This window comes from Eutrema salsugineum, unplaced genomic scaffold (genome assembly GCF_000478725.1).
Source record: "Eutrema salsugineum unplaced genomic scaffold, Eutsalg1_0 scaffold_11, whole genome shotgun sequence".
In the NCBI taxonomy this organism is placed as follows: Eukaryota; Viridiplantae; Streptophyta; class Magnoliopsida; order Brassicales; family Brassicaceae; genus Eutrema; species Eutrema salsugineum.
Window position 1 is genome coordinate 8,639,555 of NW_006256901.1, and position 11,394 is coordinate 8,650,948.

The 11,394-nt window shown below is 35.4% G+C and overlaps 1 protein-coding gene across 2 annotated transcripts; it reads right to left on the reverse strand.

Annotated features, from left to right (window-relative positions):
- Positions 1 to 6,445: 6,445 nt before the first annotated feature.
- Positions 6,446 to 10,331, reverse strand: LOC18026059 (aminotransferase ALD1, chloroplastic). Of its 2 annotated transcripts, none has more exons than XM_006409612.2 (10): positions 10,184 to 10,331; positions 10,064 to 10,089; positions 9,825 to 9,892; positions 9,604 to 9,720; positions 8,345 to 8,407; positions 7,988 to 8,092; positions 7,864 to 7,914; positions 7,389 to 7,709; positions 7,001 to 7,207; positions 6,446 to 6,914 (listed from the first exon to the last, which is right to left on the reverse strand). In XM_006409612.2, exons 1-10 carry the CDS (start codon positions 10,252 to 10,254, stop codon positions 6,573 to 6,575), a joined length of 1,371 nt encoding a protein of 456 aa, XP_006409675.1. In that variant the 5' UTR covers positions 10,255 to 10,331; the 3' UTR covers positions 6,446 to 6,572. The 2 variants fall into 2 exon arrangements, with proteins under 2 accessions (XP_006409675.1, XP_024016608.1); XM_024160840.1 differs by having other exon boundaries at positions 10,064 to 10,107; positions 10,184 to 10,329.
- Positions 10,332 to 11,394: the final 1,063 nt, after the last annotated feature.

Consider the following 11,394-nt stretch of genomic DNA (forward strand, 5'->3'; position numbering starts at 1 on the left):
TGATCTTGCTTAAGGTGAATTAATCTTGATTAAGTGATTTACAAAGAGATTATTGTCATGAGAGTGAATTTATCTGCTTTTTAAGTCTAGACTAAAGAGTAACTTGCATTGCATTATTGTTCTTAGCATCATGAATTGATATCTACAGCACCGTAATCAATGATCACATCTAGAGGTTTAGCTTTCGCTTTATTTTGAATTTGAGTCTTGTTTTGTTGTCTTGTTGCTTGTTCTTAATTACTGCTTGTTTTCGTTTGCTTTATGTTTTCAGATCACTTAATCACCAACCTGTTTCATTAGACTTGGATTAAGAATTGATCCTCATAGCCTTAGTGTCTAGATAATCTCCATTTGGATTGACCCTCAAGTGCTACAACACAAGAGGTTAATTGACCGTAGTGGGCTAAAAACCTACTATCAGAGATATCGCAATCAGAAGGAACACATGTCTCGCATGCCGATCAGGACTTACGCGATGCGCCTCAAAGAACCGGCGAGACAGAAGCCTTGCCGACGTCACACGGTTCTAGCCCTTCCAAAAAGTTGGAGCTGAATAAGTCATCTAGTTCATGGACTTGACAGATCAAGGTTTGGACCATTGAGCAAGGAGTTATAAAGGATTTGGTGCAAGCGGTTTACATTCATATCGAGAAGAAATATCGACAAAATCTGGTCAATATGACCTTGGAGCCTTGACGTTTTTGGCTGGCCTTTGGGAGCTCAAAAAGCTGAAGGATTGTCGAGGTGGTGTACCAACCAAATTCTACTCGGTATTGATCCCCTGAAGCAACTCTTTAAACTGCACCGAGATGCCACACCGAGAGAAGTCTGGTCGGTACTTGTTTTTAAGAGTTTCTCAGAGTCACACCGAGGTCCTGCACCGACCACTTTCACCTCGATACATTCTCGATCCAAGGCATTTTTATGGGCCTTTTTGGGACCAATACCTAGTTTGTTCTAGGTTGGCCCATCAAGAAATCCTTATCTATATATATATATATATATGTTTTAGGCATTATCCAGCAGACTAAGCTTTATTCTCTCTAATTTCCTTGCCTAATTTGTGAAAAGACTCTTCCTTTGTAAGAGATATCATACTTTGTGAGTTTTAATCAAGAGAAATCAATGATCTTTTGTGTTTAAAGCTACAATCCATCATCAGCTATCTTCTCCATCTTCATTTCCCATCCTTTTGTGAGTTTTAATCAAGAGAGATCAAAGATATTTTGAGTTAAAAGCTACAATCCATCATTATCTATCTCCTCCTTTTTCATTTCCCATCATTCTTCATGCCAATCTACTCTACTTGCAAAGGTTTAAGAGAGGTTAGTATGATTAGTGAGTAGTTTGCTTAATGAGGTTCTAGATATGTAGGTTTGGGTGTAAAAGTGTTAGATTAGGAGTGCTTAAGGCTAGATCCATGTTTTCATTTCTCTAAATAGCTGATATCTATGATGGATCCTTGCACATCACTTGTGATCTAGAATCTGGGTTTTTCATGCACTAAAGGTGTTTGATGAAATTCCTGAAAGAGCTTTAATAGAGGTTTATGCATTAATGCCATGATGATGTTTGTTATTTGCATAAATGATCACTTACGATTTATTCTTAATGCTGTCTTGTTGTTTGATCTCCAATGATGATTGGCTATGTGAAGTGGCTTGATTTGTGTCTTGATGCTTGGGAAAGTTTAAGGCTTGATTAGAATCCTACATCACTTGAATCATGTTTTATTATTGTCATTAGCATTTCTAGTTTAGCACCAATGCACCTTAGCCAGCTATCATGTCTAGAATCTCAGGCTTCCATCATTTCATATTCATTCACTTGTTATTTGCTATTGCTTGTTTCTTGTTTTGATCATTTGGTAGTTTATAATCTTGTTTAGTCCTTAGTTAATCACTTGTTTGAATCAAAACTAACTTGTTTGCTTGGATTAAGAAACTATCATAATGAACTAGTGTCTTCCCACATATTTGGATTGATAACCTCTTTGTATTACAAAGACAAGGGATTGATAACCCCAACTAAAGGCCTAATAACCTTAGTTACCATTATGGCAGCACTTTTAATGAAGCATCATCTACATCACAAGGAATGGGCTCTCACCACCAAGAGCAGGAATCCACGCCTTAGCTGTGGAGATCTGATTAATCCTCTCTTGATTGCTAAAGGAGTGCCTATGCTTGGTGAGAAGAAGCACTTTAAGTTGATGATTGCAGCACATTTGGTGAAAACAACATTCATTGAAGGATCTGTGGAAGGAGGCTTGTTTGCTTATAATCTCACTTTCTATGACAGAGATGTGAGGATCTTGCTGCATAATCCCTCCATCACCTCACTTTCTGACCAAAGGAACATTGGTTTTCACATCACCAAGGACTTCCACTACAACCCAGCTATTCATCCTCCCATCATCAGCATCAAGAGAAAAGGAAAAGGAAACAAGGAAAGCAGGCAATAAGCAATGATGAAGAAGCTCAAGAGGATGAGCCAGTGATACCTGATTCAAAGTATGGTAGTGAGAGGTATGTCTTCACTCTATATAATGGAAGAATTCCTGAACCCATTGCCAAAGCTCATCGTCACACTAACCAGCTTCAAGGGTGGAACAAGTGGCAAGACAAGACACTCAGGAAGCTGGTGAATTCGGTTAAGAGCTTCACAAGGACTGTTAAGGGGATGAAACGCAAGATCAAGGAGCTTAGCAGCAAGGGAGAGAAAGGAGAAAGCTCCCAGCCCATCAATGCTGAACCGCTGCAAGATAAAGAAGCTGTAGGAGAGAGTTCTGAGCAAGGAGGACAACTGGTGGTGTTCAGCGATCATGAGTCACCTGATGAGGAGCTGAGGGCAAGGCGAGCAGCAATGAGATCACCCTCAGATCAGTCCAGCAATCCATCCTACTCCATGGGGTCTCCAACCCCACCTCCAAGTCCTTGAGAGGTACCAACTCTAACTTGTACATAGCATTTTGCATTTTATTTTTCTTTCTCATATTGCATTTTGAGCTTGATCTGCACTTCTTTCTTATGCTTTTATAACACGAGACTGTGTTATTTAAGTGTGAGGAAGGAGTTTAGTATTGCTAACCATGTTTGTTCTTGATTTTATTTTCCTTTTCATGTTGAGTCTGCATCTAAGTGCATATAAAAAACGAAAAAAATTCGAAAAACATGAAAACTTTTCAAAAAAAAATGATCATGTAGTTGCATTCTCATTTTTAGGATTTAGTCTAGTTGCATAATCATATAGGTTGCATCAATGCATGGGAGTGATGATAGGTTTTTCCTCGAGAGAAGTTCACTTTAAGAATTCAGTTCATTGCCCTAGTTTCTATTCTTTGATGCATGCAAACAAGAAAGAAATTAAGATTGGTCCATGCTTGGAACTTGTCATTCATTGACTTTGTGTTGAGTGAATCAAGCTTTAAATAGTTCCAGCATTCTCTAAGGGAGAACCATAATTTGACAATCTTATTATCATGTTTGTGCATGTCATTGTGAACTCATAGGTACCTTAAAATATTTGAGCTTTCTTATCCCTTTTTACCACTCTTTGCTAGCTCAATTAGCGGTTCTCTCATCTTGAGACAGTTCCCTGCCTTGAACCAAACCTTTCTTTGAAGCCAATAACCCTTAGTGTGTGGTCTGTGAGGCCTTGTTCTAGAGACTTGCTAAATGGTGTTGGTTTTAGAGCGACAGAGAAAGAGCCGCATGTAGATACTGGTCCAACATCAAGGACTAGTCCAGGTTAAGCGAGTGTGTGAGAGTTTGTTTGAGCTTGTGAGCTGAAAGAAAAATCCTGAGTGGTTTTTCTGTGGACATCAACAGATCTATTCTCTCTTGTGATTTTGCATAATATCTTGCATCCTCTGGAATCTGAAAGGTAACCCTAAAAACTTTAACTCCACCACTTAAATAGCATTTTCCTTTACCAAACGCCGTCTACCCTGGATGATATGTTTCTTGAGAACTTACGCATATACTATGTAGAGAGCTATTTGACTGGAAGTTAAGTCTAAGCGTGTAGAATTTCGCATGACGGATTAACGGACTAGTTAAGCTTGTATTTTGGTGGGAATTTTCTAGGCTACATCTGATGGATGCATTGCGCTTAATAATGGTCTAGGAGTATGGTTTCTGATGATTTTGAGTTCCCTATGATTTCTGTCTAAAACTTTTTCCAAGCTTAGATCTTGTTTTGTTTGAGGAAAAACAAAGGTTTAAATAACACCGTATTTGTACCTATTTTCACTATTGATTTCAAATGCTTTTTCAAAAGTTTTAATTAGTTTGAGGATTTTTTATTATTGTTTTCCTATATTTGTAGTTTCAAGACTCTTTTCAGGAAACTTAGGGACAAACATGACAAAATGGAGGAAATCCACATTTTTAGCTCAGAGTCAAACCGTTAGAAGTTCAGTCTTAAATGAAAACCTTCACACCGTCTGATCCAGCTAAAATTTGGAGACATTCAAAAAGATTCATCTGAAATTTCATATCTCTATACTTTAGGACAATCCAAAGGTGAAATCAAAAGATACATGAAGATCAAGTTGTCATGGCAGTCAGTCCGAACTTCAGCTGACCTGCGGCAAAACACCTTCTGACCGCGCCCCACACTTCTCACCCGTGGTGAACCATCATTTCACCAGTGCGGGAAGACTCTCACCCGCGGTGCATCACAACTCGGCCCCAAGGCCCAACATCAAGCCCATTTCGTCATTTTTAGTCTCAGAAGCCCTAAAGAAGATCTAGAAGACCTTAGGAACTATAAATACATCTCTTAGCTGTTCTTATTGGTTGTGTGCTCCTGTAATAAGTTTTTTAGCCACCAAACTTTGTTTGTTAGGGTTAGGCGAAGGATTGTGGGATTCTTCCCTTGAACCTTTGACATATCTCCTTCTTCCTTTTTATTCATCTATTCTATTTTTAGTTTATGCATCTTTCATATTTGTTTATCTTTCCTGCATCATGGTAGAATAGTTTAGTAGTTGAGTTTTAAGGACTCATCGAAGGGATCTACATGTTCGATTAGGATTTCTAGTTTTTCTCAACCATATTCTATATCCCATCTCCTCTAATTTGAATATAATGCATAAGGTTAGAGTCATGAACTAATCTCTTAGCCTAGGATTGATCAGAGCCATGAGAGTGATGTATCAGATCGCCGGACATAGCTTCGGAAGAACATAGTGGCTGTAGGAGATGAAAGCTACCTATAGAGAAGATGTGAGCAAAAATGAATTCTATTAGTAATGCATGATCTTACTCGCGGCAAGAGACAAAAGCTACTTGTCGAGTTTAAGTGATTGGTTGTTAAGATGACGAGAGTTGGTAAGCCATACAAGTGCCTATTCTAGTTCCATGCAGATGCTAGAAACAAATTAAGATATTCTACCTGAGACTAGTCGGAAAATACTTAGATTTCGATTAGGGTAAAGAAGAGAAGTCTGCGTTGACCCCTATGAGTGTAGAACCCTTGTTTGAATCGAGCATCCCCTGGATTGTCCTTAGCAACTCAATATTATTTCATTTTTAGTCCTTTATCGATTTAGTTTAGAATTAAGTCTTTTATTTTATCTTTTCTTTCCCTGTAAAAATCAAAACCAACAAAAATCCCCTTGAGTTTATTATTTCGCTTATTTATCCCATTTTGAAGTTTTTGCAAATTAAACATCCTTCCTGTAAATCGACATCCTAAGTACTACACCGCACGACTGTGCACTTGCAGGATACTAGAGTTTTATAAATTTAAAACTTATTTGCGATCCGCTAACCCTAGCACGCATCAATACATCCAATGATTCATTACAAGTTTAACATTACAAATTCCCCTCCCCCACTCCTCCCTTATGGTCGAATACATCAAACAAATTTGGTACTATTTCATAATCAATATCGTTTTCAAATATTGTGTTATACTTAAATTTATCCCTTTATTAAATGTATAAAACAACAAAAATTATGTCTGCCCACTCTAAACAACAACTGATGAGCTGTTTAAAAACATCTGAAATGTTAAACTCTAATTAAAATCTATATTTCCATATAATTAATTTTACACACATTGATGTTTAAACTTCACATATCATTTTGTCCATAACATAAAATTTTACATACTGAACTAAACATTATTATTACATACCTAAATATTTTTTTTATTTTAATTTTTTACCAACAAAACGCCAGCCCACCCCTGGACGGTTTAGAATATTAACGATGTAATCCAAAAGTTACACATGCATATATCTTCAAGCATCGATCCTTAGAGCTGTTTTAATAGGAACCAGTTAAAAGTTGCCCAAACATCTTTCTTTTCCCAAACATCTTGCTATAGAAATACCGTTACTATATATGATTGGTGCTTTAATATAAAGGTATAAAGACATTAAGGTTTGCTTCAATTAATATGGTCATTTCCTCTCCTGTAGTCATTAAAGGAATTTTGACTCAATATAGCGCAAAGATTAACACGGTCCCGTCGCTTTTATTATTGAACAATATACATCATGATATAACAACTGGGAGGGATTATTCGAGACAATGCACATAACACGAGACGTGTTCAACTTAATTGTTATTAGAAGGGGAAGAGAACAAAGGAAAATGTTTGGTTCGTGTGGTAAAGAAACTTTGCAACCTCTTTGATGCTTCAACAATGTCGTCTCTGCGTCCAAACCCACTGATCCTTAAATATTCTTCACCACCGGGCCCAAAACCTGAGCCCGGAACTGTAATTATATGAGTGTTTTCGAGAATCTCAGCAAAAACATCCCATGATTTTGATCCCTTAAAGTGAACCCACAAGTATGGAGCATTTACACCACCATAAACCGTGAGGCCAAGTGAGACCAGAGTCTCCATCAGTATCTTCCTGTTCTCTTTGTAGTAGTTGATCACCGACCCGATTTCCTGTCAATGTTTAGCCCACAAAAAGTGAATAAAACGTTAAAGAAAAGTAAGCAGAAATGCAATCCAATGCTACTAAATAAAAATACCTTAAGGCCAACAGAAGAAAGACATGCCAAGCCACCTGCTTGCGCTATATTTGAAGCTCCATTGAAGGAAGTTGTCACAATGCGATGGAAATCGTTTATAATTGGAAAACCATTAGAGTATAAGAGCTCATCAGGAATGATAGTCCAACCAAGCCGAACGCCAGTGAAGCCAGCAAATTTGGAGAATGATGAAATTTCAATTGCCACCTAGGAAAAAGTAATATGATATATGAATGCAAAGAAACAGTAATGCGAATCAGAAAAAGGAGAAGACAAAAAGTAATATATAAGATACAAAGGCTAATTTATTTATTGCAAATTAATTGGGTTTGAGTTGACAAAATATAATACTTAGCGAAGACCAGGAAAAATATCAAACTCGTCTCACCTCTCGAGCACCAGGAATTTCATAAATGGAACGTGGACTGCCATCTTCGATAAAAGCGGCATATGCAGAGTCAAAAATAATAATAGAACCATTGGTCTTTGCAAAATCAACTAGTTGATGGAGTTGTTTCTTGGATGCTACATAACCAGTAGGGTTATTAGGAGAACAGAAGAAGATAACATCAGTTCTTGGGGTCACTGCTAGATCAGGGAAGAAACTATTCGTAGGCCCACAAGGCATGTAGACAACATTTTGGTACTTCTTGGTTGCTTCATGGAAATAACCAGTCTGACCGATAATCACACTTGAATCTATGTAAGCCTAATTTCAAAAAGAAAAAGCAACATAAGAGCAACTAGTAACATTAATAAGAAGATTTCTCTCTCCATATTTTTAGCCACTTAACCTTTTTATCTTCAGACATTACAAAGAGAATGTAAAGATGTAAACAGAAAACTAAAATCGCTGACATTACCGGGAAGGTAGGATCTTGCACAGCAATAGTGACACCAGAACCTAGAAGTACCTGCAAATGAAACTCAAATAAGCATAACGTAAAATGAATGTGTCATATATCAAGAACACCTCTTGATCCATACTTGAAGACGAGAAATATCGCTCTGTGCACCATCTGACACAAAAACTTCATTGCTTTTCACATGCAAATGTCCATAGAACGTATTAGCAATAGCTTTCCGAAGGGCCTGGTAAAAACAAAAGAAGTCAATATACAGGAAAAGAGACTCATTGCTTAAGAAACTCATCTCCCATAGAAAATGAGAATATAGATGCAAACAGAGTGAAAGTAAATCCTTCTTTAGGTTTACAAATATAAACATTAACACTGCTGAAGAAAGAAAAAACTTAAATTGACACGCATATATGATCCAAATTTTTTCAAAACATAGTAAAAGAACGACTATAATTAATTATTTGGAAAAAAAGACCATAATTACCTCATCACCTTGTTCCAGTCCATACCCTCTGTATCCTTCCACAGTCGATAGGGCATGAGCAAACTGAATGATTATAATCAAACATGCAATATTACTAAACACTTAATTAAGAACATCTTTCTTTCTCAGGAAAATATATAGAAATGTTATATTACAATTGTACGATGACGACTAATCACCAATGATTTGAAAACTATATGTGATGTATAGTCACGGTTCAAATGGATCGGACCGGTTGGACCGGTTACTTTGTTTTTATATATTTAAATAAAGGAACCGAGTGATAGGTTCATTCTCATAAAGTCAAAAATTCCTTCAGCAAAAACCGGAACAACAGTGGACATAACAATTAAAGTGATATAAACAACAAAAGTCATTGCAAGTCAAACAACTATAAAAGCACAATTGACAGTAGCAGGTACAAAAGTATAGATTTTTCTTTTTGGTTCAATAAAAAAAGAAGCATAGATATTTGATATGAAACATATGGCTTCTGTTCCTAGACTAGAGCAACTATAAAATCAAAATTAATTGGAAGAGGTATATTGAAAAAAAGGAGACATTCACGAAGCATTTAACATAGACCAAGGAATGATTAACATGATTTTTCTTGGTATCTTCAAAATAACTCCAAATTTTTTCCATATCATTCTATTCTAATATAAGAAATAGATGCATACATATACCGTAGACGTAAACGACTAAACGACCTTTTCGCTACAAGTAAACAAAACTTTTTTTGCAAAATTAAATAACAAAAATAAAACCCTACACATGCATCGAGCATAAGAATAAAAAAAAAAAAAGAACACCAAAACTTGCAGAAAACAATTAACTTAACTTTTGACGACAAAAGAAATTATTTAACTTGCATGAACACAAAAACGATGACAAGAAGGATAATTTCCAAGAAACGAGAAGAGAACGACAACTGACTATTTAGATAGATAGTCAAGTCAGGAAGATATTTTAGGGTTTTGTATGAGTTAAAACACTTTAAGCATATACTCAATTCTAACCGAAGGATGTCGAGTTTAGGCATATACTTAATACATGAAAAACTGTCGAGTTTTATAATTTTTTTTTTAAAAAAAAAACAGTTTATGACTAAGAGATTCTGGACCTGTAAATCGGCCATTCTGTAGATTTAACCGGGTTAAAGGGGTCTCAGTCTCAAAGCAGATTTTAGGCCTTCCATAATAAACCCAAAAAATAAACACATAGAAGAATTTAAAAAATAAATAAAGTTGAAGTCATACGTTACTCATGTCTGTGGTTATCTTCTTCGGTATAGGCTCTGTTGTATCACCAGTTCCAAGGCTTATCAGTCGTACATTTGGATACTTTGCAACGTGCTCGAGCTCACGTCTGCTAATCTGTATATTAATAACAATAATTACAAACTCTGAGTGAAAAACATAATCCACCAATAGACAAGTGCGTGTGCAATAATCTAAAGATTGGAAGATCATGAAATTACTTCAGGGAACAAATAGCTGTTCTTTAGTTTCTCCAAATTCACATTACGGGTAAGTTTTGTGCACCCACCTGAGCAAAAATATAGACGACAGGTTAGTCTAAAAAATATTTGTGGACCCTGTACAGATATTTTAATTAACACATCTATATTGAGTCTCCGTTCGAATACTCTAATCACACATGCTATAGTACGACTACATCCAGATCAGAGTTTCAAGAGTCAAGTTAAGAAAGTTTTACCTAGTTTCTTCAACTCGAAATCTAAACTGTAGAAGAAAGAATGACTGCAGTGTATCAGATAATAATAATAAAAAAAAAACTTTGAATATATTTCTTGCATTCCAAATGTAAACCACTTACCTAGACTTGACAGTTTTTGATGGAGAAGAGCATAATGATGAGGCCAAACTGAAAAACTTTAGACTAACCATTATTTAGTTCAAAGTTTTTTTTTTAGTTGCTAAAGAACTCCCAAGATGTTATCAATTATATATATATAACCTGATCTGTTAAGAACGTATATATATACTCCAAGGAAGTACCAATAATCACTATTAAATTGTGATATATATATATATATATATATATATATATATATATATGTCACCTTCGAGGGGATAGAGTACAGAAATTTCCAAAGCAGCCAATCCATGCACGGCTAGTGAGTCAGAGGAATTCACACTAGGACCTTCTTTTTAATATTTCGTAAGTAATATTAATTGAAGATAGTATTTTTGATAGAGCTTATTAATTGAAGATACCTAAACACCATTTGAAATCTCCAGCAAACACTATTATCCTTTCCTATTGTTAAAGAAACCTCATAATTTTTTTTCTCTTTAACCTCATAATTTTCTTAAGATGCTTGAAGGCATATATACCAATTTTTGGTATCGAAACGTAAACAGCTAACTATTCCCTTCTCTGTATTTGTGAATTGTATTCTGATCTTTTGTGAATTAAAGATTACGAAAAGCTAAATAAATTTGGTAAATGACAAGATGTAAATGTGAAATTAAGAAAAGAAAAATTGGTGAAACTCTAGTTAAAATATAGCATGGAAATGAATTTTAACTAAGTGTTAGGGGTAGTAGATTCCATTTGTGAAAAAATTGATATGTTGGTGTTGGTGTAGATCATGGATCGATTTCCCATAAGTGCAGAATTATCTAATTACTCCATTGAGCAGATAAAAACTGTGTCATACGTTAATCCTATTTGACTACTCCTTGAATGGGATACTTGACTGCTACACTCAGTCTCTGGAGAATAGTCAGCTGGTTAATTAAAGTCCAAATCACCACCTAATTATCGAAACAAAATAATAGCATGATACCACCTAATTATTCTTATGATACTATAATTTTCTTAAATGCAACTACTCTATATTTCATATATACCACTTTGTATACACAATCCATGTATGAATCATGTATTTTATAAAAATATAAATTTCTAAATATTTATAAACCAGTTTTTTAATAATAATATGTTTTATAATATTTTAAAATATTGAAGAAAATTTATGAAGTCTTACATATAACATGTTAAGGTAGTTATGAACATGAAAA

Bases quoted from the DNA above. Each gene is read 5' to 3' on its own strand.
- LOC18026059 (XM_024160840.1), bottom strand. From the start codon at position 10,254: ATGGTTAGTCTAAAGTTTTTCAGTTTGGCCTCATCATTATGCTCTTCT. The intron at 10,108-10,183 runs GTAAGTGGTTTA...GATACACTGCAG, and splicing joins TCAAAAACTGTCAAGTCTAG to TCATTCTTTCTTCTACAGTT. The intron at 9,893-10,063 runs GTAAAACTTTCT...ATTTTTGCTCAG, and splicing joins TTTCGAGTTGAAGAAACTAG to GTGGGTGCACAAAACTTACC.